At 42.7% G+C, this 27542-nt stretch overlaps 1 protein-coding gene across 1 annotated transcript in view; it reads right to left on the bottom strand.

The window, feature by feature from the left end:
- The window catches only part of NIBAN1 (niban apoptosis regulator 1), a 69053-nt gene that overhangs the window by 28603 nt on the left and 12908 nt on the right, over window positions 1-27542 (bottom strand). The window contains exons 2-5 of the mRNA XM_042784812.1: window positions 9541-9671; window positions 8004-8135; window positions 7191-7305; window positions 5505-5672 (exon numbers count right to left, since the gene is read on the bottom strand). Of these exons, the coding sequence (XP_042640746.1) occupies window positions 5505-5672; window positions 7191-7305; window positions 8004-8135; window positions 9541-9671 (546 nt within the window). The remainder of the gene's footprint in view (window positions 1-5504; window positions 5673-7190; window positions 7306-8003; window positions 8136-9540; window positions 9672-27542) is intronic.

The raw sequence follows: 27542 nt of genomic DNA, 5'->3' as shown, positions 1-27542 counted from the left end.
ATGGAGAGGGAACCAAAGTAAATCCAAGCTGTGGATGAATGAGAAGAGATCATGGAGATAAAGGCAAACCAATGAATCCCATGCTGCAGCCCACGTCTAAAGTGGGAGTAGCCGTTTAGGAAATGGGAGGAAAAAACGAAGCCATTTCCTCTCACGCTCCACTTCAACTCAAGCACAAAACCTGAGAAGTCTTTTAAACTAAATATTACATACAATCCTACACTGATGAAGGTCTGACCTCCACAGACACTTGAGGAGAACAGGCTCCCTGGAGGTAACAGCAAACTGTCAGTAGCTCCTCCCTACCAACCTAAGAAAAACTCAATTGAGGCAAAACTTAAGGAGGGAAAGTTAAAAAATAATATTACAGGCATAAAATTCTCCTTCTTGCTGCCCCTCCTGTGAGGAAGTTGATACAAAAGTGGTATTAGGATATATATTTTTTGTCCCATGCTGTGATCTAGAGACTTCCCCTCAACATTATCTTTCTATATGCATATTTATGTCATTTAACTAATTTAACACACCCTTCCATTTATCATATTCATTGACCAAAGCCAAAAAGCTCTGAAATCAGCAAATATGCCCATTATAATGTTTTATATCCTATGCTTAAGTAATAAATTCAATGACAAATGAATCGCAGCATTTCAGAACTACACACAGTGTTATTTCATGCAGCCCACTGAAGTCCTTAATTACATAGCTGTTGATAAAGAATGGACAGTTTGGAGGGAAGGAAGCTTTTTGATGGCACTTTTGATATAATAGCCAAGATTAGAGAGTAACACTTCTGTACCGAGTATGCAAATTTACAGTCATCTTTTTTTTTTTTCCCTGGGAGTAAAGTTACAGAGGCGTTAATCTTCACAGGAGTAGAGTCATACACTGAATGATTAAAAGCAATTTGGAAATATATTTAACTCGAACTCAGCGAGAAAAGGGACTCCAATGCAAGTATGGCTTATGTTAGAGTTGCCAAATCTGGTAGCTCAATAACTGCAGCTCTCATTGCGTCCTTCCACACCTGCCCCCGCTGCTAGCAGGTCCAGACCTATGTTCCCCCCAGCAGGAACTCTCAGACCCCCATGTCTCTTCGGTAGCTGGCTCAGATCTACGGGCCCTCCAGCACTGGTCCCTGTCCTATGGTGTCTCTGGTCACTGGCTTCCACACCTCCTCTCCTACTTGCCAGATAGTCCAGACTGAAGTTTGCTAGCGAGTGAAGCCTACGTACGCGCAGGGCTGGTGGGAGCCCATTAGGAAAGTACTCTGGTCTCACCAGATGATGGGCCTGCCCCTGTGGGCCCTTGTGCTCTCTGGTCCCTTCTCCCACTGCTAGCACTGAGACCTCTTTCACACATCTCCCCAGGTGCTGGCACCTCAAACCAGTCGAGTCCCCGTGACTCATTCTCTAATTGCTGGCACTCAAGACCCCACCAGACACTCTGGAGAGCACCCTCACCCTGGAAAATAGGTAGAAATGGACTTCAGTCTGAAGACAGGACAGACTGTGGTGATGAAGCGTGGGACAAGCGTACTGACCAGCCTCCTGTTTACACCCAATGGACTCCATTTATCCCCTTTTTCCCTCTGTTACCTCACACTTGTTCCTCTCCAATCCACTTTGATCCTTCCCTTTTCCTACCTTCAGTCCTTCCCCTAAACGTTCCATAATAAATCTTGCATATTCCAACAGTCTCCTGGAAAATATCCTATTTACACAATCTCCAAATGCTCTTCCCCTCCATCCCATAATGAGTCCCGCACTCGCTTATGCAGCGACAGCCCTACACACTGCGAGGTGGTCGGGGAGAGCTGCTGGTGGCCCACCTGGGTGGGTTTCACCACGGGACCGTAAGCTGAGCCCTCTCCTCTGAGCTCCCTTCTGCATTCCCTCTGCACCCATCAGTTTGTCAGGGGTCCTTTGCTGCTCGTATTTTCATTAATTAGCCCTTAATCACATAAGCTCACAACAAAAAACCCAAAAAGCATTTGATCGGCTCCCCACATCCTGAGGCATCACGAAAGCCAGCTTGCAAAGCACAAAGCGGGAGCTGCCCAGATGAATCACTGAACTGGGATGATTTCTGCACGCAGGTTAATCAGTCAATCAACTTTCAGAGTGAGGGTAATTCCGAGAATCTCAGCATACGTGTCTGGTTGAGCTAGAATATTTATTTTTAAAGCCATGATCAGTCACGTCCTGATTGGCTTAGGCTCATTTTGAAGGTTTTAAATATGCTTTATTTGAACTGTACTCAAGAAGGGCTCGAAAGATCTATATATTCCATTGATAATGAAGGAAATCATTGTCCCTTCCAACTGCAAACCCTTATCAGTTAGTATAAAGGACAAACACAATAGGAAAATTGGGGGGGGGAGGAGAACTCGCAATCTGTTCCTCTGAATCATATTTACAAGAGGTGATCACTAAATCCAAATACTTTTGCAATTATTCTCCTGACCATGAGTTCTGACCAGAAAACCCTGAAACAGAGGCTGGACCAGTTATTTATAACGAGGGACTCTAAAGAGAGGAAACAGCTGAATGCCAGGGCGGCTCCCACTGCAAGACCACACACTGATTCACTCCAGTTTTCTGTTCAGCAAAAGACCGTATTTAATTCTGCTTCCTGGGAGAAAACAGACCTTAACCGAAAAGTCCTCCAAGTTCTTGGCTAAAGCCCAGTGCGATACATTCCTTTCCAGAAGTGGGAGATTATAGAAAAGACAGAAGGACAACTTCTGGTCAGACATTACATCTGTCCTCCTCCCCTTGCCAAATCTGCCCTGGCAAAAGTTAACTTGGCACTTTTTAGAAGGGGGAGGGGGTGTGAGTGCTGCCTTGGCCAGTGCTCCTTATCCCACTAAACTATATTCCACAATCAAATGTGAAGGTCTGTTCACATTCCTTCTCCCTTTTCAATTTTTTTAATAAAAGAGCACAGCCGATTTTTCTATCACAAGCCTTATTACCCACTGTATTGCTGCACATGCCTATAACTTTGACAGATTGTTCAGATACCCATTTTTTTTTTTGTAGGAAGAATTGTTTGCAAATAAGGCTTTAAAGAGTATTAATAAAGTAACATCCTTCAGTCATGTGAGATTTAAATCAATATGTGGTCCTTGAAAAAAAGCCCTGAAGAAGTTCACTCCAAGTGGAGTTAAAGTTACTGGGGTGCTTGTCAGTGATCATTTTTCCACTTGCAGCAACCTAGGCTTCTAGGAGATGGTATAACTCCAAAAAAACCCCAAAATATGGGCTCCCATTTCCCTAGCTGTAAAAACCTGTTCACTTTTACTGGTGTAACAGTAGGTTTTAATCCAGACTGTCTTTATCTACCCATCAGTCTGTTGAGCAGAAATAATGTGACAGGAAGGATGAACCTTGATAAAGGCACACCGGTGTCACTAAGCATCTTCTGTCAGGTAAAAACTTGACCACAGAAAAAGCCAAGGGGGGGATAAATCCTGGAAAAGAGGCGTAAATGAGCAAGAACTGAACCATATGAAATATAATAAAACACAGACTTGCAGGCACTGGAGATGGAAAAGACCTATTAGGTCATCTAGTCTCAGCTTCTGCCAATTCAGAATCGGCCCCTAGAGTGATGTGCTGAACTTTAAGAAGAAAAAAGGCTGCCAAAAGCTTTGTCAAGCCTGTTACACTTGCTCCAGAAGAGAGAAATGAAATACCCCAAACCCAATGAACAGGCTTCAAGTCATGGAGGACTGACAGTGCCAGGAAAACTTGATTGTATCCCCATCTCCTTACCAAATCCCAGTGAGGGGCAAAGGGGTGGCTTTCCAAAGTCCGGCGAGTTTTCATACTGTATGACTGCAGCAGCTAAAACCATGCTTGTCAGAACCGAAAACCAGAGGCAGGCTTTGCCCTCGGGCACGTTATGGGAATCCTCTGGCAGCTATATAGGGAATATTTATTGAGACTCAAGCTATTTGGAAGTGCCAAGTGAAGGCTTGTTCATTCTAGACCGATGCCTCCAACCCGTGTTAATCTAGCCATGAAACAGTCTTCATAGTCCCTGTGACTGGGTATTTGCTTACCTGGGTGTTTTAGCCCCCAGCCTCTCCACACCTACACTGACTTGCACCGGAGCTGCTTCCTCCGGTTTGTACGAGGCCGTCAGAGCGAGGAGGGCGTGCTGTGTCTCACCACCTCAGCATGAGCTTGGAAACAAGCTGGAGAGGGGGTCCACTGAGTGTTAGGGGAACATACCCCACCTGGCTAACATCAGGACCGAGAACTCCACGTGTCCTGCAAAGAAGGCACCTGCCACCAGCCACCACCGAGCACCATGCAAATCACTGCACATCTTAGGAAACTGTCTAGAAATAGAGTAATGTGTGTTTTCATCATGAAAATGAAGTCCCTAAAGACGACCAGGAATGCCTCCGGCAATGGGGACAAGGGTGAAGAGATGACAGTTGAGAAGGATCCAGGGAGGACAGTGTGAGACAGCTGTCTGAGGGTAATGGGGTGAAGCTGATGACCAGGAGACAAAAGTGACAGCTAAAAAAAAACACACTGGGAGCCACTTCTGTAAGTAAAAGGGATCGTTCACACACTGCACTCCCAATTCATTTATCTACAAGCGGGGGCTTCAGGCCCAAGTAGCTGAGATTAAGTTCCTGAGGGTTCCCATCTCCCACCGAAGGCAGCAGGAGCAGATGGGACTTAAAAGTGACACTAAAGGCAAGGAAGAGCCTGGAAACCAGCTGGGGAACCAGGTCAGCTTGATGGAAAAAAAGTCATCTGGAATACAGGAAAGCATTTGTTTTTCCAAAGGATCCAACTCATAAATGGTCTTCCAATTTCATGGGAGCAAAGTTGTTTTTATAATCCTAGCAAGTCACAAGTTGGAATTTTTAAACATTTTTTAGTCTAACATGCCCAGAAAGTGAGATTTAAAATTTACCCTTGTGCAAACAATCACTTCCATGTCTTACACACCATTCACATCCCTCCTACAAAGCTTAACCATGGCTGAGGCTTGAGCTGCCACCTAAACACCCGCAGAAGACATCAAATGTTTGACCATTGGTGATATACGTATAACATTCCTGAAATGTACTGGGAGACCACATTCCCTCCACGTTGTACAAACCCGGACTACTACATCTGTGTTGCATTTGTCAAGCTTGCAAACACAGGTAGCACTTTGCCATGCCATACTGAGTAAACATCTCTTATGATTTTGTATCATGGTATTGGGTTTAGATGAGCTGACAGGGAGGGGAATGTCACTTGCAAAGCAATTCCCATGTTTTCCACCCAAGCTTACTACCCTGCAGTTCAAATCCCACCTAACTTCACTCCAGGCAAAGCAAGAAGGGGTGTGTTAATGCATTCCTCAAGGCCCTGAAAGCCAAGCATCTTTCATAAGCGACTTGCATTTTTCTACACCTTTTTTACTCTAATAGCTATTTAAATCTTTGCCGGGGTGAATGACGTACAGGAAGGGGCCCTTTCTGCACTCACCGTGGTTTGAGTGTCTCACGCAGTCCCCCAGCACGGCGCTGAACTGCCTCTGAGCTTCGGGCTCCGGGAAGCAGTAGTAGCTGTGCCGGGCGAAGGGCTGCCACAGATACACCGGGAACTCCCTCGGCAGCTGAACAAAGGCTTGCGGGACCTCCTTCTCACTTGACCCTACACAAAAAACACACCTCGGTTTGAAATCTGCAGATTTCTTGCCAGGGGGAGTTGGCTCTTTTCTTCTGCTATGACAGAGAGAACAGACGTTTGCTAGCAGGGAAGCATGAGACATGAAAAAGTCAAGTCTTCTTGATCCGAGCGATTGGGCATGGAGGGCAGCAGGGCAGAGCTGGGATGGGCAAACACAGCAGGCACCAACCACCTCTCTACGTGATACCATAGCAACTTGATGTCCTCTTGTTTTGTAGTCAAGGTGGCCATCAACTACACGTCTTTGGTAAAATTCCAAAGAAACTATTGAATTGAATTGTGGCTGTTAGGGAAAAGGCTTTCATGGCAAATAAGTAAGTCATTGGGCAGCTCTGGTTTCTACCACATAGACACCACGCAGCATATGGTCTTCCATATAGAAAGGAATTGCATTAAACCATGTAGGAACAGCAGCGGTTTCCCTGTCTCCAGGGTTTCCAAACACAAGATGGCCTTATGAACTGTCACTTCAAGCCCTTGAGGGTGAAGCAAAGAAAGCATTGAGTATCACCAGTTTCCACCTGCCCTGAGTCACGGTACAAGGGGGGATGCTGTATGACACCGTTTATGGATGACCAAACCCAATCTTGTCTCGGTGCCATGCATCAAGAGCCCAACCACAAGCAGTTCATCTTGGAAGGTCTTCATCATCACACAGAAGGGGAGAAGGGCCCTGAAGGACTAACTTTGCCACTCTTGGTGAAGAGAGAGCCATGGGAAGCCTGCAAGCGTCCTTGGCCTGCTCCACGTCACTCATCCCCAACTCCTGCCGAGCTGTGGTGACGCACAGAGGACACCTCCAGGCACCGCTGCCCCGCGCTACCCTCTGACCTCCCCAAACCTTGGGAAAGGGGTGTAAGGGGGACACCTCCCAGCAGTCATAACTTTAAGTGGTATGAGACAGGACTTAAAAAAAAAAAAAATCCTTGTCTACATCTTGTCCTTATCCCTCTCCTTATGTGGCATCCCATTTTCCAAATCTGACTCTGCAACATGAGATCCACTCCCTTAAAGCCTGCATTTTCTCCATCTTCAAGGAGTGGGGGCAGGCAGGACCACAGCGGTTCCCACCTCAGAAACAACAAATTCAGCAGCAGCAACCTTCCTGCTCTCTCTGTGGGACTTATTATCAACCGTGAGTCAACACAGGCAGCTGGCATCTAAAAATGGAAACAAATAAACCAGGAATATTAACAAAGCCCGGGAACAATGGTGGTGTGGTTCCTGCCCTGCTTCTGCACAGCTTCCAGCGGCTTTGTGCCGGGATGCTGGAAAAAAAACAGGGAGCCAGCATTTCTCTGAATGCTAGCTTATACCATCTCCCAAGTATTTCCACTCTGGAGCTGAGCTTTGACTTAGAAAAAGGGCTGAGTGCATCTTCTGCTGCTCTGTTTTAAAGTCTAGCCTGAAAGCCTGCCCAGAAGAGGTCTGCGTAAGGAATGTAGCCCGGGGTTTGGCAGTTCAGCCTCAAGCAGGGCTTACCAACAGGATCTGGAAAATGTTTATCAGACAGTAAATTGTAATCTTCTTCTGAAGTCAGTACTTTGCCTCCTGCAGGAAGAACATGATATTTAGGGCTGGCTCCTTTCTGGTAGGCCTGGAAAATCAAGAGAGAGGGAGTCAAGTAGAGATTTAAGGACAGGGAAAACACCAAATACAAAATTCAATGCCAAAGCTAATATGTATGGGGATATTCCCCAAAGGGAAGATTTTTTTGTCAGACTAAATTTTGGATATACTCCCAAGACACGTCAAATTGAAAACATGGTTAAATGTAAAAAACGTATTTAGAAATATCCTCTTGGTGCTTATCAGCTGTGGTGGAGAGTCAGGGACAGAAGGGAGGGGAAAAGGATGGGATTTTCTTCTAACCCCTATTTGTTTGATTTGTCAGCCAGGACTAGTTTGACTACGGCAGCTGCCAAACAGAAAGCTTCACTGTAGTCAACTTGAAGCCACCCAAAAACTGCTACTTAAAATCCAACTGCAGAAGCACAGGGATGTATTACAATGACATACAGATAAGAAAAGTTCTGTGATAGGCAAAGGAAGGTTCAAAGCACTGTTAAAATTATTTGCTAGTTCTTGCAAATATATATGGCCAGTGCAAGGCTCTTGGTCGTATCCTCAGCCATCCCTGTGGAGCTTCCAGCCGGCTCTGCAAGGCTGGAGCCACCTCATTGGAGACAACAGTTCATCTAGTATTGCTACAAGAAAGGCAGCAGCAGTGGCAATTTCACTTGATATCAGTTTATTTGGGAGCATAGAAGAACATAAGAGGAAGCAGCATTTTACCTCTTTAGTCTCAAAGCAATCCACAGTGTAGTCGTTTTTGATAACGACATATCTGTCCTTCCACTTCTTCAGATCCTCAGCAAAATGCAGCAGCTCTGCTTCATACAGGACTGTCCCAGCTTCTGCCGGGGGCTACACAGACAATTGTCAAGATTTCAAATGATTCTGGATTACTGACCATTTTGAAGCTTTTATTTCTACATTTCCATAAGGCTGCTACAAGGGCTTTTGAATCTTCAAATGCAATCTGGAGTCATAAACGTCTCGCTGATTCAGGCAGATACTACATACACAATCGAATTCTTGTATCCTCAGGTGAGGAGGCAGTAGAAGAACTCTGCCTCCCAAAAATCCTTCCAGATTTCTGAGACAGACGTTCTTATTTACCTTTCAGTTGGCATGCTGAATGCAAGATGACTTGTAGTTCATGATCTCCCATTTTCCACTATGTACTAAAAACATTTCATTGATGAAGCAGAGTTTTATTATAAAATAGTAAATTATTTCTCATTTCTTTGTAACACTTTTGCACCTGTGCTCTTGTAACTGATATGAGTCTTTCTGAAATACACAGCTCTTCTATTATGCCACCTTTTACAGCCCGCCTCATTGCTTTATCCTACTCATTTCAATGCCATTGGAAACCTGTGATTTCAAAGACAGACGAAAAATTTAGATTTGTATCTTCTTAATATTGAAGGCTGGTTCTCTGCCATTTCCTCTAATAAAGAGACTTTCGTCTCTCCTCCTCTAATAAAAACCAGCTCTCCATAGCTCACATCACAGAGGGGATTGTTGTCATGTTCTTTATGGAACCCTGTAGCCATGGCTGAAAGGGTTAATTAAGTTTCCTACATAAATTTCTGCCCTGAATGTATGATCTCTCTCCCAAGATTCTTGTAAAATCTTGCAATCAGCAGGAAGCAACTACTTTTATCCAAGTGTCCAACTCTACCTTGAGGAAATGCATGCTTTGTACCAGAAACTTGTGTCATGGTTCTTCTTATGGTACGACAAGACAACCAAACAAGACTAAAACAAAGATGAGTTTTCAAAAATAAACTTTAAACCTCCACCCAAATGTAGCTTTTCCACCTAAAACCTAACTGAATCAAATCCAGCATCTGCACTTGCAAATCTATTGTGTGTGCTTGGATTATATAGAAGTACTCACATAGAATGTTCTAGATGCGTATTTATTATGTATTCAACTATCTAATGTAAGAAGCTGAAAGTACACTTCTGTACTGTGCTTGTAAATAAAAAGCATTTTAATAGCTTTAAAAATACTTTGGGTTTGATTTTTAGAAGCTTTGAGTATCTGTACTGCCTACTAACTTTACTTGAGGGCATTCAACACTGGGAAAAACAAGAAAACCAAGGCCAGTCAGCAGCTGATACACTTCCAGCTCATGTTTTTTATACGTTATGACTACTAAATGTGTGATTTAAATAGCTAATGCGTTAATTATTTTATGCAGAAGAGCAGAGCTGCATGGCAGCTTGAGGAGGGGGAAGGGTTTATGTGCCCTCCTACCTTGGTTTTCAGGAACCGAGACTGGAAATCCCGGTGCTGCTCCAGCTCATCCTGCACGTGCTTGCAGAAAGCCACCGCGTACTGGCGTCTGTAGTGCGGGCTGAAGTTTCTGATGACAGCTTCTGTTTTTCCTGAAGGAAAAAACAGAGATTTATTTGTATTTAATGTATGTGGGTTCAGAAACTGTAATGCAGAAGCAAGGCAGTTATCACCAGCGACCCAAAATATTGCCCAAGCATCCCAACTGCCACTTGCTGCACAGCAGATCAGGAAACCCTCGGAGATGTGTTCAGCTGCTGTGATAACCAAGCACAGAGGGAATTTCTCCAGGAAAACATTGGGGTTTGGACGTTGGTTTTCCTTCTAAGAGTGGGTAAAACATACCCCAAATCCAAATCCATTAAGAGAAGATGCTATCTGCCTCTCCCTGGGACCTACTGCCACAGAGCCGTGGGTGTTTGAGAGCTGATAAGGTTTTCAAAGAAACACAGAGACAAGTGATACTGGCTAGTGTTTAGCCATATTAGCCCATTTTATCACATAGTGAGATTTTAAAGCTGACTCAAAGCTCCTACAAAGGACGTTTTCTAGGCCTGGGCACTGCAGTCTCTTCTTTGATTTAATGTAAACAGATCTCAGTCATGCTGCAATAAACACTTATCTGGTATTGTCTTGCTGTGATAAAGATCTCATCAGTAGCAGTAACAGCAATAAAAACACAGACAGTCTCATTTCTGAGAATCTTAGAGCAATTTTCAAGTAATTAACTCATTAACCCTATCAAAGAAATAATAATGCTTTACAGACAGGGAAGTGAAGCTAAAAGTTAAAGCCATGCACATATATGTGACTCAAAGGGTCTGGAGCAACGCGAAAACCAAAACCCAGACTACAATCTAGGTAGCATCCTGACTGTCCTGGATACTGGAGAGATCCTTCTTCCTTGTATTAAGGAACTCCATGACAAAGGGGATTTTTTCTGAGCATACAACAGAGAAATGTAATTTCACACCTCAAGCAGTCTTGATGCTTTCAAAATTTTATTTTGTTCTGCCTGGGGAAAAAAATATTAATTTTTCTGTATAAGATAAAAAAAGGTAGTTCCCAAACTGAGATTTCTTGAAGCCTCCATACACATGGACTCCTAAACCAGGACTGGCATTCAGCACTCCTGAAGGGCCAAACAGAGGAACCAGCAAGAAGCACCTTGACCTCCGGAGCCCTGGAAAAGCTGAACCACCTACATCCTATAATGAGGTTCCAGGATTGACAAACTCCTCCCAGCCACCCACCAGCACTACCACCAAAAGGGATTCACTAGGAGTTCTCATGATGTTTCTGTATTTTATACAACAGGTTGCGAGTCTGCAGCAGCTGTGATGAAATCAGAGAGAGGTCTCGACAGATTTGCTCTTTCAAGCAGATAAGCATAGTCCCTTCAAAACCACCATGAAAAACTTTCTGGATTACTAGTGATTTTATTGCCATTTCTCACCAAAAAAAGAGGTTTAAGTGTCAGTGTAGTTCCCAGAATGTTCGTGCCTTTTTGCATCTTAAATACTTTTAAATACAGTTAAAGCAAAAAAGATCATTATGAGAGTAAGTGCATGGGATTTTATAGAAGAAAGTGCATGGGGTGCTCTGGTGTAGAAGATGCTATGATCCAAGATTTACCACTTCTGGCTACCTTATTTCCATTTAAAAACCCCACACATCTGTGGCTGAGACTGCCATGGAAAAATAGCCAGTTTGCTCAGGAGTTCGCTGAGATAGGCAATGGCAAAAGGTTTTGGAAGGTGCTTATTTCAGGTCCAGCTCTGATTTGCTCCTAATGTGGGACAAGACCAGGCTGTTAGAGGTGATTTCATCAATTCAGATGGCCACGGTATTTAATTACTCCATAACTTTCTGATAATTACATTTACATCACTGTAGTTACGTGGATGTGCACGCAAAAGAAGAAGCTACACGTCAGCTCCTCTGCTTCTGCAATTTTATTTCCAGCTTGATGCACAGAATTTGACGCATCTCTCACGTTTAGGCACAATACTGACACGACCTTTCAATTCCAGCTACTCCCACGCAACCAGCTCAGAGAGGTGAGCTGAAGCCTTCTCCTTCTTAAGCACCAACGGGATCGCTGCCTTCAGCTAAACCGAAAGCCCCTTTTGCCCCACTCCTGCCCCTTTCCAATCGCACACCGCTGCCGGGTTACAAACCTGCCGCCCCGCTGAGCCCGGCCCGGGTGCGCGGGGGAGGCGGCTCGGCTGACCGCCGCGTTGGCAGAGTCATTACACAAAGCTGGAGGGATGTCAGGAGGAAGGGTTAAGTTTTCAGGTCTCTATGTTTTTTTGCAGATTTACTTGTGGGACAGCACCAGGTGGCAATCTGGACTCCAACCCTCTGGTTTGAAGAGACCAGATTTTCCGAAACCTGCCAATTATAGGATGTGCTTGTGTATAATAGCAGGATACCAGTGCTGCCGAAGCAGAAAATCCCTGCCCATCTGACAGCCTTTTAAAAATTAGCCTGCTTTGGGCAGAGGCATAAAATTATTCTCCAAATAAGGACAAAGCTTCCCAAAACCTTCTTCATAGCATTTCTTTTTTTAATAGCCCCAGCCAACAGTAGGATGTTGTTGGCTCCAGCCCCGGTGGAGTTTCCTGCTTAGGGTTTGCCCCTACTTTCCACCGTGGCTTTTTCTTTTCCAGCTTGCAGTGGCCTCTTAATCCATTACAGAGGGCTCCGGGACACTGGACCTCACTTGACTGCTGCCTGCATCCTGCAGTAAAAATTTGTGGAGGAAGTGGGACAAAGAACAAAATTCTGGTTTTGGGAAAAAAAAAAAAAAACAACAATCACAGGAAATACCTGTAATTTTGGCAAAGTCTTTCAATTATGGCTAAATCGGCTCAGAAGTGTGATTCTTCACTGTCAACATTTCTTAGATCAGCTTAAAGTACGATGACCAAAGAAAAAGGAACTGTGCAATTCACAATATATATAACTGAGAAATATGACATCAATGTAATTTTTATCTGCAGATTATATTTACAATCAACCAAAACATGAATCGAGGAGCAAATGTTTCAGGCTGTTTATTCCAGTCTTTGCACTACTTGTTGCAAAGGATCTCTGCATTAAAAATACTACCCCCTCTTAAAATTAGAAGAGAAGTTTTTTTGAAGAGATTGTGAGTGGCACCACACGAGGACCTGGCCTTGCACCTCTTGGTTCAGCAGGAACTGCAGTGCTACCTGTGGGTGGGAAAAGAAACGGATGGACCCTTGATCCATTGTTCGTTGATAGAACTTTAATCCCTTTTGGTTTACAGAAGATAAAAATACACTATCTGAAAATAAACATGATGGAAACAGTCATGAGTAATAGAAACTCTTCCCATGAAATGATAACATGGGGCAACTGGAGATAAAATACTCCAGGGCAGTTGAAAAATGAGTTCCCCTAATTCTTTTCCAAATTTAGTGTGGCTTGCTTAGTCAGAGATGTTTATATGGAGCAAGGCCAACCTTCCCACTTGGTTGATCTGGCAACGGTGCAGCTCCAGCCCATATAAATGTGATCTGAAACACAGCAGCTAGGATGTTTATCCCAAGAGTATATGTAGCATGATCATCTCCAGTAGAAGCCTGCATGCAACTGAAATTACAACAGGAAAAGATGACAGTGATGGAGGTGGAAGGATTTCTGTCAAATTAACATGGTGAGGGTCTGTTACCCCTTTGCTGTAGGTTTAGATCCTGCTCTAGAATAAACTTTTCTAATGCTTCACGATGCATCTCCTGTTCTGCAGAACCACCCTTGCACTTGATCACAAAAATTTAGCACAAGTTATGCCATGTCTTTTAAGACTAAAAACAAATGTCACTGCACTGAGAAACAAGAAACATCTGTCAGTTGCCCCACTGGAAACTGGGAATCCTCCCCTAAACTTGTTTCTTTTTGCTTTTCCACTGCCTTTGGCTCTCTTAACTGTGCATCACCCATGCTGAACGCTTGTACGTAACTCCAAGTCACTAGACCCACAGCATGTCCTCAAATATCCGACTTTTTATTTTGGGTTTCACTGCCTTTATTAAAATAAACTGACATACAACTTTAAATAATAAGGGCACTCTTTGGCTATTTTGCCATGAATTTCTGCTGGTCTAGTCACTGGCCTTCAGCCCGGTGGCACGGCCGTGCGCAGCCTGGCCAGCTCACCCGGCCACGCTTCTCCGCTCTCAACGTGCTGCCAAGTGGCCAATACAGATGCAGGTCAGGAAAATTCAGAAAAAAAAGGTCAGAAAATAACAGCTTCTTGGCTGGCATACAAGTGACGGGTTGCTAACACTCACCGGATTTCAGCCATTTGCAAGTTAGGAAGAGAAAGAGGTAAGGACTTGCCATAACAGTTGTTATTCCGCTTAAGTATTGGTGTTTGGTAGTAAGATGACCCTTCCAAGGGTAGCAAGACGACCATAACCCTTCCTCTTCACATCACAATTGCCTGCACTCAGCACCTTTTGAATGGGGTTTTCAAAAAATACCACAATCAGTGATACGAATCTCTTTGGAGGTCTGGGGGGATTTATCTTCTTAAACCATTTAAGCCCATTGGAAAATACACTTTGTGCCCCAAGGGACATGAACTTTAAAAAAAAGTAAATGACTTGCTGTATCAAAACAAATGCTAGACAAAATAAAACCTAAAAGAAACAGTAAGCATCATGCATGCTGAATGCCACTTCAGACAAGTGTGAAGTGTTGAGACAGAACAGGAACGAATTACTTTGTTCTTGTATTTCTTCCACAGGGCCACAAGCAAAGCCACCAGAAGTAAATGTAAAAAGATCAGTTGACCATACCCACATGGTGCTTCAACAGCCAGGAGTGCAACCCACAACTGTGGACATGACTTTAAACGATAAACTATAAATTATACTGCATGCCTTAATGTTACTTGGCAAATTCAGTACCAAGCTTTAAAATTACTACTCCATCTATCCATCCAGCTAGCTAGCTATCCAGATATATAACCCTATTCTCAGAGCTCATCAAGGTAGCAGCAAAATGAGTTAAATAATTTCAGTGTTCAGCTCAAGGGTTGACTTCATCCCAAGTCCAAGATAAATGCAACCTCTGATTGGGATAAACATCTAAAATTGTAGATGCTCTACGTCTGAGCCCTGCGAGTCAGCCAAGTTGGATGTCAGCATTGGCAGTTCTGAAACAGGTTGGATGCTTGCTGTGAAGAGAGAGAAACAGCCTCTGCTGTGATGCCATGCATAAAAGCTGCTTTTCCTGAATTCACCTGTTCATTTCCAAACACCATTATCATTTATTAAATGCATCTGGTAACCAGAAAGCCTGTAAAAGCAGTTGGTTTTGGCATACCCTCTCTAATAGAGCCCACCACCTTCCAGTGCTCTGGGACACGTATTGGTGCTGTGGGAATTACCAGCGACTCCCTCTTTCCTACAGTCTTCTTTTTGTGCAGTACTTATGGCACCACCCAGAAACTGTTCAAATCCAAGTGCTCCCAGGCTTTATCCTACACGTACAGGGAGGCAATATAAAATACTCTCTTTGTTGTTGAAAGCATAGCTCAGTTTTATCTTTATTTATGGAAACAGTATTTCGATTATTCCTGAGTCATGACTTAATACCTGTTATGAAAAAAAGGGATGACAGACACAAATCCCAGGTTCTGATTTGGCTGAGTCACCTCTCCGCAGGTTTGTTTACACTTGCTCAGCCAAACCAAGCAGCTCAGTGGTGGAGCCACCCCTCTTCCCCATGCAGACACATTGAGAAGCTCAGTTTGCACCTGATAAAATACTCAAACCAAACACTCTCCGCCTTGTTTTGTATTAATGGAGACCACCTTCATTAAAAACTTCTAATGCTGTAACTACACTGGTGTGCACACATATCCAAATTATCTATCTGCAATGTGGACACTGAATTACACTGGTAAAATTCCAGTTAGCCACCCAAAACTCAATGCATATGAGAGAATAATACCCATCACACCTCTGATTATCCTCTTATAAGCATATAAGCACTCCCTGGGTGCTTAGCCCATCTCCTCTATAGGACAAGTGGAAAAGCTGACGCTCTCTTGTGGAAAAATCAGATTTCTTAGCAAGTTTGCCAGCTGAGACCATGGGTGTGAAATTTGTGCTTCACCAGAAGTGAAGCTTCTCTCTCTCTAAGCAAGCTAAACAAACACACTTGAAAGTTCATGTAAATTTGGTTCATGGCAAAGAAGCCAAAAATAACAGCCTCTGTTCCAGCCTTGCAGAACTCCCTTTCTACAATTCTACTCGAGTACTTAGCTCTTCCTCAAGTGCTCCACTAAATGAGGCTAAATTTTATACTGAGCTGTCCAATTATCCCATAGATTTCAATAGGTTCATATACGTAAAATGGTCTTCTCGGGCAACTTCATGAGCATCTTGTATTTCAGAGGGAGTAGACAGACCCAAGTGGGACAGACTTCATGCACTCTAAAAAAAAAGGCTTGTTTTCTTAAGAGTAGCTTGTGATTTAACTATGGATCCTGCTATTTTAAATGAATTCTGAATACTGTCTCATTATTAAAAAATGCAGAGCAAAATACAGAGCACCAATCCTGCCTAAACACAGACCATCTCTTGGGTTGAACTCAGAGACTGATTCCCACAGCCAGGCTTCCTTTCCCCTTTTCCCTTTCCTCCCAGATCGGGATCAAGAAAATTCTTCTCGGGAAACACGGAGACAGGACTATCACACCTTTGATCTGTGGTTAACCATCATTATCCTAACAGCGCATCTTCCACACCTTCACAAGCGTCTGCTATAACCTGAAACTCTCTGGAGGGTATCTCAATTGCAATCACGTTACTTCCACGCTGTGTCCTTCGCAAGAAGCACGCAATTCCCTCCGATGGCACTGCATGTTGCCAGGGTGGTTCATTCGAGACCGGCTGCTGTTAAACTGGAAACGCCCAGAGAAACAAATGCCCAGAGTTGAATTTTAACCTTAAAATGCTGGAATTGCAACTGATGAGATCAGGAACTCCTCTATCAAACAGCGAGGGCCACCAGCCGCCAGCTCTGCAACGCTCCCGTTGCCAAATTGTTATTTAAGGGAGAAACAAGATTTCATGAGTTGCCTTTGCACTTCTGCCAGATTAAAAAAATCCTAACAATCACGAATTACACAAAGGCCAACGCTTGTGGTTAATCAAGCAGAAACAAGCCCAAAGCGAGCCAAGGGTTTGATTAACACTGTGTCAGATAAGCTTATCCTTAAGGCTGCTGAAATTTATCCTTTATTGGAAATGGGGTTAGAAGCAGCAACTCTCTGTCTAGAAACAATTCCTCACAGTCAAATTAAACAAGAAAAAAGTCTAATAATCCTTTATTCATAATCTTATTTCACAGCACCAGAAGAACTAGGGATTTAATAAAGTAAATGAACCCAATCTAGCTCCTGGGGCCCACAAGAAGCTAAACTATGCTCTGCATTAAGTTAATTTGGTGAAGGTCAATAGTTTTTGAATTTTGAGGTTTTTTTCAACTCCCTAAGCCACAAGCTGAGCCACTAATAGGGAAAAAGACAACAAGCGTGTCTTGAGCAGCTTTCTGCAGTCCAGATCTCAGCATCACATTACACATCATGGTAGGTCGTACAAGAATGTTTCTTGGGAACATTTAAACAGCTTTCAAAAAATGTAAGCCAATGCCGCATCACCCTTTAAATCAGGATGTATTCCCTCTTCCCTCCCTTTCAGGTGACAGGCGTTGCAGCCAGTTACCTCACTGCCTGACCATCCACAAGATAAAATAACAAAAACTATTCTCATGCTGGAGATACAGATAACTGAAATAACCATCTTCATGATACTAGTTGAAGGTTTTTTTGAATATATATTTATATAGACACACAGACCTGCACAAGATCAGTTCTGTGCAACGCTTGGACTGTGCTCATACAGATCCAGAAGATAAGTTTCCTAATTTATTTTTTCTTTTTTGTCAAAACTATGCCATGCTAGCTAGCTCTATTACAGAACTATTCAAAGGCATATATGACATTGGACATAGTTATGAGTACACTCACACACGTCTTTCCATGAGGGGCCTCATTTATGCTGAGGTTACCTTATGTTAGTCTTAAAGTTCTCTTTATTCCCTTTACATTATAACTCCTTTCACCACCAGTCTAATATAAATCAATGTAGATGGACTTCGCAGAGTACCAGGTTTCCCAGGAGGGCATCACTTTTTAAGCAATGTAGCAGAAGGCCGCTATCCCCTGGTAATATTCTATTTCTTTTCTCTTCAACAAACACACAAACCCCACAAAATGGAAAAGAGCTGTATGTGGGTAACAAAATGCGAATAAGGGTACCATTGGGTCCCCTTTCCTTGCAATTTTTCTCACCGAAGGTGTTTGATTCTCTTTTGGCTCCCATATACACTGAAAATGAGTAAGTGTCATGATTTGCAAAGGATAATACTTCAGCTAGCCTATGTGCAAAAATAGGTTAAAACCAAGATTCATCTCTGAACTAAATTGCACAGAAGTCTGAAAGTATGGGCATTTATTTCAATGGCTTTGCAAGACCACAGCCACATTTCTTAATTTTATTGCAGGAAATATTTTCACCCTCAGAGCTCCTCCTTGCCATTCTGAAACCCAAAAGACCAACTGGGTAAATACTAGATTTTATCCCAAACAACTCGCACCATTCAGATTTTTGAAGCACTGATCTATAGCCCGAGGCCACAGATGCCACCGATATGCCAGTTGGGACCATTTTCCAATGTCATCTATTTTTCTTAGCTTGTGCCGACACCGCCTCGCCTTGGTCCGCCGCGGGGCAGCGGCCGTGGCAGGACGTTTGGAGGGGGGCTGCAGGCATGCACGCTCCTCCTCCCCCGGAGAGGTACGTTAGAGGAGCCGTCTCGGAGATGGTCTCCCTCCCATTTCCAGCTTATGAGCCTGCAAAAGCCTTTTACTCTTGCAATCTTTCAGGTAAGCTCTTCGTGTGGTCTTCTGACACGTCGCCTTCTTGGTAAATATGTACTTTTAAAATTGGATCTCTGCCTCGGCATCCCAGAAAGTTCTTTTAAGTCAAAACCACAGTGATACTTGTTGCTGCAAACTTTGCTATACAGGGAGGGGACAATAACAGAGGTGTATTTCACATAGCAAAGGAGATAAAAGCATTTATAGATGTAGCTGACAACATAAGTCTTTAGATGGACAAAGAGACAACTTTTTGTGAAAACCAAGAATCAATTTTATTGCTTTTTCCCCTTTTTAAACGAGACAAACAAATTAATATATATAGATACAATTAAGCTTCTAATAAAACTTTATATTATGGGAAGAGGAATCTGTAAAATGCAGTTCACATCCCAAGGAATTTTTTTACCCCACCTCCCACTTTACATTAAGCTTGGACAACAAAAATGGGAAAATACTTTATTTGTAGTGCATTTTTAGTCAGGTTCTCATTAACTTCATGCGATAATACTGCAAGATGAATGCAAGGAAATTTAACTGTTGTCACAGCAAAATATTATTGGGAAGATGATGGGAGGACTCACTTTATAAAACCTAGAAGTTTGAGCGAAGCATCATTTCAAAATCCCTTTAACATATCGTATATTTTGTTGTTACAAAGCATAGTGATACAATGGGATCACTTTCTAATGCCACCTGGACTGTGTTGTCCATAAAGATGCTACAGTAGGAATCGTTCAGGGCTGACACAACCTACAAGACGAAAATGTTGTTTCACAGCACTACACTGTAGGGTAATATGTCACGATGCCAGCAGATAAGTCTGCATGCTTGCCCTGGTAAAGCCAGAAATATTCACTATGACTCTGAGTAACCTGTTTTGCACATGCATTGAGCATACAGAGAAAATATTTCCATCATATCATCCATCCATATGTACAGCCAGCAGCTGCAGAACAGCAACCAGTAGAGACTAGTGGTTTTAAGCTGGGAAAATGAATCAGTAGATTAATGTTTCTTAGTTCTGACACTTCTAAAGGTTTTTTCCTAATATATAGTTAATCTTTCTATGCCTTAGCTAAGCCAAACTAGACAAATTCTCCTTGCTGATAGCCTGTTCTCACATTCAGAAAAATAAGATAATATCCTAAACACGTCTGCTAAATCTTTAGAAATAAATTAATTTTAAAATCAATGCATTCACACTTCGCAAGAAATACTTCCAAGCATTAAAGGGTCTATATTCCTGCAAACCAAAAGTCTCCCCTTTTACAAACAAACCCTTCTCTACTTATCCGTGGATGATAGTATCTCCCATCCAGGATAACTACACTGTTCACTGAATTTTTAATTCTGCGGAAGAGACAGGAGGAAGCACTGGCGCCTCATCCTGTGGGGAAGGAGGTTTCTTCCCACGGCCGCAAAAAAGCATCAATTAAGGTTAAGAGTTTAGAAAACAAGTGTATAATTATTACATGAATCTGCTCACCAAACCCTGTGTAAAACAGTCTCTTTTTCTGTGAATATTACAGATGGGGAAGGGAAATTACTGCTCCACAATGCAACAGATAAACTTTATAATTCAAGTTAGTTGAGAAACACCAAGAAGTGGTACCAGAGCATCAGCCACCCGGATCTGGGGTTCTTCACAGCTGTGGAAATGTTTGGTTTGACACGAGGTGAGGAAAACACACTGATGCTCAGCTGTAAGCGCAGACCTCGACCGAGTCGCCTCTTGCCCTTCAAAACAATCTCGATCTGAATGAGTATGTCTGGTTTCCTCACTCACACTTTACTTGGACTCTACTATAGTGGCTGCCACTGCCCAAAAGTCCCACTTTGGGTTAGGACACAGCCTTTTGCTCTCTTCCAGCTGTGAAATGGGTGCAAAGGAAACAGAAGCTGGAACGGAGCGAAGGTCTTCCCTTCCCTCGCGAAAGCACTGCGACTGCTCCAAAAGCTCCTGCTAAATTTAGTCCATGGACAATCCATGGGTGGAAGCAGAGAAAATGAAGCAAAAGGGCGTGAAAAGAAAATAAAAGGGAACAGGCAAACAGAAGATGGGATGTGGCCCTCGGGCTGCCTGGGGCTTCTCAACATGGGAGACCTGCCAGTGGCCTCGTTTTCCCTCTTTCCTCCCATTCAAAGTTGAGCAAAGCCATAATCAAGATTCCAATATTTCCAAAGCACTGTAAAAGGAGGAAACTAAGTGGTCTGAACATTTATGGGGTTTTTTTGTAAAGCTAAAAGAACCCATTAAATTTAATAATCATTCCTTACTTGGCAGAGTTTATGCCTTTGATTCTTCTGGATTAAAGCTGGGACTGGCCTAATAAAATTATACCTTCTGCTAGCAAATTCAGAATTCATCCCGGAAATTTCATCCTGAAAGGAGGTCAAGCAAAAATCAAAACAACCCCTAACCTTCTGTAACTGTAGCAGTATCAGAGATGAAGGATCGCCTTCGCATTCACCAGGTCTGTGCTTTGTACAACCAGCCAGTGCCAGCAATCCTGATCACCAGAGGTAGAAGAAATACTCCCAGGTCAGAAGGTCATAGGTTAGGGGAATTTAAGGAAAAAAAGGAAAAAGAACAACTGTGTTCAGAAAGAATTTGATGTAAATATATAACAGAGGACACACACAAAGCAAGACCTTTATCTTAGAGTCACTCCTGCGCAAATGCTGGGGTGTAAGGTGTAATTACTCTTTGTCCCAACAAACTGTTGAGAAGTATTTATTTTTCAGATTTCTGTTTTTAGCCATAATTCAGAGAAACGCCAGAGTCCCACTGAGTGTTTGACTGCGACTCCCAGACAGGCGTAGCTACGCTGTCGCTTGCTGTGACAGGAAGGTGGTGGCACACAGCTCTGCAGGTGGAGTCTGAAAGCTGTTTGCTTTCCTCCGTGGAGCTGGTTTCACTAAATCCCACTTATATACGGTGAAATCAAGCTCAAAGGGGTTACAGTCCAGCCACTTGACAGCGTGCCAAGTGCTGTGCATTATTTTTCTTCTGCCTGGACAAGTTTCAGTTCCTCAAGTGCTCATGAAAGCATCACTCAGAAGACAATGGGGTTAGTGCTGGTGTTTGTTTTTTCCATTTCTAAGAAGACTTCCTGGGAAGAAGCACCAGTCAGCTATTGCCTCTCTCAATAAACGTGTGTTTGAGTCCCCTCAGCCACTCAGCTCTTCCGCCTCAATGTTTCAATGCTCCTTCCTTTTTGAAAAAAAAAAAAAAAAAAAAAAAAAAAGAAAGTTGCCTCATTTCCTCTCCATTTATCTTTCACATTCAGAAGGGCTTGTGACAACATGACATAACTTGAAAGGAAAAAAAACAAATCAAAACCACCTTCTTCCAGTGCTGTGTTTGTACAGTAGGAACACGTGAGCTTCTGGGCTCAGAAAAACAGCTGGGCAGGTTATTATTAGGAAGAGGAAATTTGTTCCCGAGAATTTATTTGGAAATGGTCTGGTGAGAGCTCTCCTGCTGGTTCGCAGTAACCTTGCAACCCTTGAGGTCTTCAGCAGGACCCCCACATACAGACACGCCAAAAGCACTTGCCCGCACACCACGACTTGTGGCGACACAAAACCACAACATGTTCAAGGCCTGGTTTTATATCTATGGTGGCAATACATCAATTAGTGCATTTAACAGTTTGCTTTCATCACTTCGGCCTTTGTACAATCAATTATGGAGCTCCAGTTTTTTAAGCCTCAGTTCTTCCATCAAGGGTGTCCATAAAGTTCTCCTCATCAATCTAATCTGATCTCCTGCCGATGTGGATGCTGATGCTTCCTCTCTTTTTGGAGAGGAACACGGTCCTCCATTCTGTTTGTCCGTATCAAAACTTAAATTCTTCATCTTTCTGAGTTTTGCAAAATGTTTTATTTAGGGAACTAAGAAAAAACATCCCTAAATGCAGCATGCAAGAGCTGATAAGAATAAAAGAAGATAGCTTTTGTGTGATATGAGTTTTATCTGGCAAATTTATGTATATCAGATTACATTTTAATTTTCTGAATGCAAAAGTAATCACTAGTAATGCTACTTTAAAGATATTTAGCTCCTATCTACTCAACTGCACTTCAAGCACACTATCACAGTTCATTTCACCAGGGAGCCAGCCAAGACTCACAACCAGGGAGAAGGATGCTAAAGGCACCCCGCCGTGGCAAAAGGGGTCACAAAATGTTTATGTTAGCGCAGGTCTTCATAAGAAAGAGCAGGGTTTGGATAATAATAAATAACAATGATTATGTCGTGCTGCTTTGAGATTTCAAAATAATACAATGTATTTTTCTTCGTGCCTTTCCCCGAACTCCTCAGTGAAGTGATTGCAGAAGATAAAGCAGAGCCTGTGAGATGATCTGGTTTTTGCTCCAGCCTCTGCAGGGCTGCTCTACAAAAATTTGCCATGAGCCCATGTAAGCGTCCAATATCCACAAACTGCCTCTAACAGAGTAACGCTCATTTTGGATCTCATCCAAATCTGAATTCCTCCAAAGGCTGCCTGCATTCACTGACTACAACTAAATTTCAAGCCATGTTTGCATTCTTCGATGGTGGCTTAAAGTCAACCTGTGGCTTTCTGAGAAACTAATGCAGGAAAAGCTGCACAAATCCATTTTCCACCTCCATGTGGGCTGATAGGATCCATTAGCCTGATGAAGAGTAGGGTGAGCACTGAATTTCTATGAACTATTCTCCCACCTAACAGCACCCAGTGTGGCTTCAAAACACCCCCAAGAGCTCTTGAATCCACAACCACCTCTAAGACACTTTTCTATCCCTTACCATTACTCCTCAAGACCTCTACTATACAGTGCAATCATCTCTTCCGATGAGATGCTACTCAGGCTGCATGCTACTTGTGCAGTAGCAAAACTTCTTTCTACTCTGGGACACTACTTCTTCGCTATTTACCCTTTCAAGCATCACTGAGCAAATATTTCACCAACAGTTTCACCGTAAGTTTTGCATAAAACCAGCAGCTTCACACAGACAGGCAGGCTCTTGGTTAACCGAAAAGCAGATCAGTGAAAAGATGACAGAATAAGAACAGGCCAGGAATTTTGGAAAAATGTATTCACAAAGAAAGCCAATATGATTCATAGAATCCAGTAATAATTTCCAATGCAAAACCACAGGCACTAGGAGAGACAGTGTTGAAAAAGTGCATTTTATGGTCTCCACTTTACACCGAGCTTTACTAGCAAAGATGCACCAAACCCTTGAAAACGAGTCACTGAAGTTGAACCTTCTGGCTCCAACGGTTTGGGTTTAAATGAAGTCACAACTTTTTCTTTGCATGTCTCAGAAATTCAGAGGTCAGGACAACAAAACACAGGCCTCAGACTTAACATACTGGTTTCTAATTTTGCTTGCAGGCATGTCCCTCTGAGGGACATGTGCCTTGGCTAACAGCCACAAAAGCCATAGTCTAGAAGATGATAACCTTCTTACAACCTCTTTTGAATCAGTGGTGAAGTCAGGTCCTTGTAATTATTTCACTTTTAGAAGTACCTCTCTCACTAAGAGGACAGTATACACGGCAGAAGATTCAAAGGCATTTTTGAAAAGGCACTTTTGCTGCCACCGGTGTGAGGCAACTTCTTGTGTTTCCAGAACTGCTGGACAGCAACCTCCGGTACCAGGTGGGCGTTCAGCACCTCCAAAGCCAAGCTGAAAATCTAAATGCCAACTGAAGTTCCGAAAAATTACAATTTTTGTTTGGATGTATTAAAAATAACTGCTCAGTGTGCTTCAGGAGAACTTTCTGTGAGAAAAAAATGAAAGCATCAGATCTTATCTCATTCAAGAATGACTACTACAGAGCCAGAGCAACGCAAAGAAAGGCAGAGGAGATAATACAGCCCTGGCCTCAAGATTGAGCAGATACCCTAACATGCTTTTTAAACTCGTAATTTCATCGGGTTCCTCTAATTTGTAAAATACTGTGTCTTGAAATTGAAAGAAAACACAGAGTTATAGTAAAGAAGCACATAAAATACAAAAGTAAGACTTCTTCACTAGCCAGCACACAGTTTTGGTTTTTTTATTTTAAGTTATTTAAATAAAAATAAAAGTCTTTTAAATGCATTAGAACTACCTTTTTTGCAAAACTGCTCTGGAAAACTCATTTTTTAAACATACACTCTTCTTTGCTTGTGTACTGTATATAAATTGCCTATCTCCTGGTTAACATATTATTCAGTCCAGAATAATTACACATCAGAAAGATGCCTAATAAGCTAATCTTTAAGCTCTACAGATCTAAAAAAAGATCCCAAGGCATGTTTTATGAATATAGAGTGGCGTCAGCTGACAAATATATGGCACAGTCCATATTATTGTGGTTGCAACCAAGAACCACATGAATCAATGTTATGGGCTTGATTTTGTATTATTCAATATGACAGGACTTCGGAAGGAAAGCAAGAGCATGTTCTGTAATCGTGAGAATCCACTATGAAGATAAAAGAAAATTAGCCACACAATAAAGAAAATACAGAATATAGGCAATACTGCAGTTTATCAGCAGCATGCACTTCACTGGAAGACTCCATAAGGTTTTAAAAATCAAACAGCTGCTACGAGAAGCAACAATGAATAGAAATACTTGGATTTACAACTAGAATTAACAGGGGACAGAACTGACAAAGAAATATTTTCAGTTACCATAACCATATTGTTTTAGACTTACATCAGACAAAAACTATTTCAATAGGAAAACCTGTCTTAGCCAACAGCTGGAAAACGCATCGCCTTATTCTGGAAGGAAAGGGGACTTATTACTTTCTACAGATGTCTCCATTCCCATCATCCAAACGAAGTTAAAACTATGAATAGAGAGATGGGCCCCATCTGAAATATGGCTTTCACATCCTTCCAAGGCTGTGCACGCTCACATCTCTGGCACCGGTTCAGCCTACGCTACTATATGTAATGGTCACAGAAACGCAACCTGACATTTTGTACAGCATCCTCAATTCAGCTTTGAATTTATTTTTGGTTCACTCTCTCAGATAATCATGTGCCCCTTCCAACAGCAGAACTCCAAATACCTCAGCTATCAGAGAGGCTGGATTTTATTTTAAAAATTACTCTTTTGCAGACAGTAATAATAAAATCCCAGCCTGTGTTCACCTATACCATTCAGCCCCAACACCCTGCAAGACTTGGCTGTGAGAGCACCCTCCAAGGCAAGCCTGATTTCGGTTTATATTCATGAAAGTAACACCTGCCAACGCCAAGTGTTATGGAAAGAGAACAGCAACTTTTCAGTTGACCACACTTCCTGCTGCATAAATATTTAAGGCACGCTAAGGAAAAACCATGTAGCAAGATTAATAACTAGCAAACCACAAGCTCTTGCTCAAAATTACCATGTAGTATTTTATAGTCTTACCAACACATTGTTTTTGTATGTTTATTTACACTGGTAACCCCCTCGTATCTCGGTGTGGTATCAGCTTTAGACATCCCCATTCTGGTACGAGATGTGCTGAGCAGCTTCGTCTTTTTTCCATGCGTAAGGGAAGTTGGTGATAAATTCAGATGAGGACCTTCCTTCTTCATTCACAACGAACCCAACTTCTTCCTCTAACAAATCCCAGTGCTGCTTCTCACTGGGCTGCTTCAGTTTATGATTTGTCACCACTACTTGGCCACAGCTCCCAAGGGATTTTCACAAATACATCAAGCCCTTAATGACCAATCTCCAAAGTCTTCTACAGAAGCTTCTTTTGTTGCAGATCTCGGGTGCGTTTCACAGCAAACGTGGCCTCAAGTTTGTTTCAGGCACTCTTTCTCCCCACTGCTTCCCTCGGGTTTGGTAGGATGTCGTTTGAAAGCAGCTTGCTGCTGGGCCCCTCCCGCTCTCAGCTAAAAAGCAGCTGAAACTCAAGAACAGGAGGAAGAAATCGAAGCTGTGGTAGAGAACAGTGAAATACATATAGCAACGCGAGGACCTTTCTTCTGCAGCTTCTGAGAAAAGCCCAGAATAAGGACAATTGGACCAGCAAAGGAGCTGCTGTGCTAATGCAATACCCACAGTCCCTCCGGCGGCACAGCAGTTACGTACCATGAAACCGAGCGTGCACACTGCAGCCATTCCCTACGGAAGGCACCCGCCACAGAAATAAAATACTTATCTCTAAAGGAATGAAGGAAACAGGAGCCGAATTCTAATACCGGCCCTGAAAATGCAGTGTGCCCAATGCAGCAGACTAGTGAAGCATCACGCATCTAGAAGTAAGGTTAAACTAAGATTCAAGTTTTCCAGACTCCTTGATTTTGGCATCCAGGGAGATGCTCAAATCCCACATCCGTCCACATGGACACCAACTTCCTTCCCCATTCCTTCAGTCTGTTTTTGATCAACTGGCTGATGGAAGCAACTATTAACATAATTTTCTACTCAGCAGACGATTTGCTTCTGTAGTTCAAAAAGTTTTCTGAACTTCCTAGAGATCAATTTCTTTTATTAACTACATTGTGATGGCTGAATCAAGACTCTGGCATGGGCTACCAATAGCTTTCATGTATATGCTGGACTCAAATAAAGCTCATGGAAAATGGGAACGATGCCTGTCCCGAGGCCTTTCACCTATCTGCTCGAGACCTCTCTCCAAATCGCAATGTTTGATTTGTACTGCAAGCTGAATAAATGGACAAGGAGGCTAATGTAGCTTGCCATCCTGCTCTGGATAGAATATTTCAGATTTTTGAGGTGAACAGATGATTTATTACGCTTCATATTCAAATGGATATATTTCCCTCCTTCACAGAGTGCACACTTGGATTAACTGGGTTGATTTCACTGGATTAAATCCTCCTGTGCAGCATGTATAGGTTTGCTTCACAGGATTTCTGATTGTTTATCTTTTTTTAAGCCAAAAGATGATAGAACAACCATTGGCTCCGGTCTATCAAGACTCTCATGCAAGGTATAGGAAGCTATACCAGGTAGCTGTG

The sequence above is a fragment of the Tyto alba genome, unplaced genomic scaffold (assembly GCF_018691265.1).
Source record: "Tyto alba isolate M040663 unplaced genomic scaffold, T.alba_DEE_v4.0 Super-Scaffold_1000006, whole genome shotgun sequence".
Lineage (NCBI taxonomy): Eukaryota > Metazoa > Chordata > Aves > Strigiformes > Tytonidae > Tyto > Tyto alba.
Note: the sequence above shows the minus strand (reverse complement) of the source record. Positions and strands in the feature narration are given on the sequence as shown.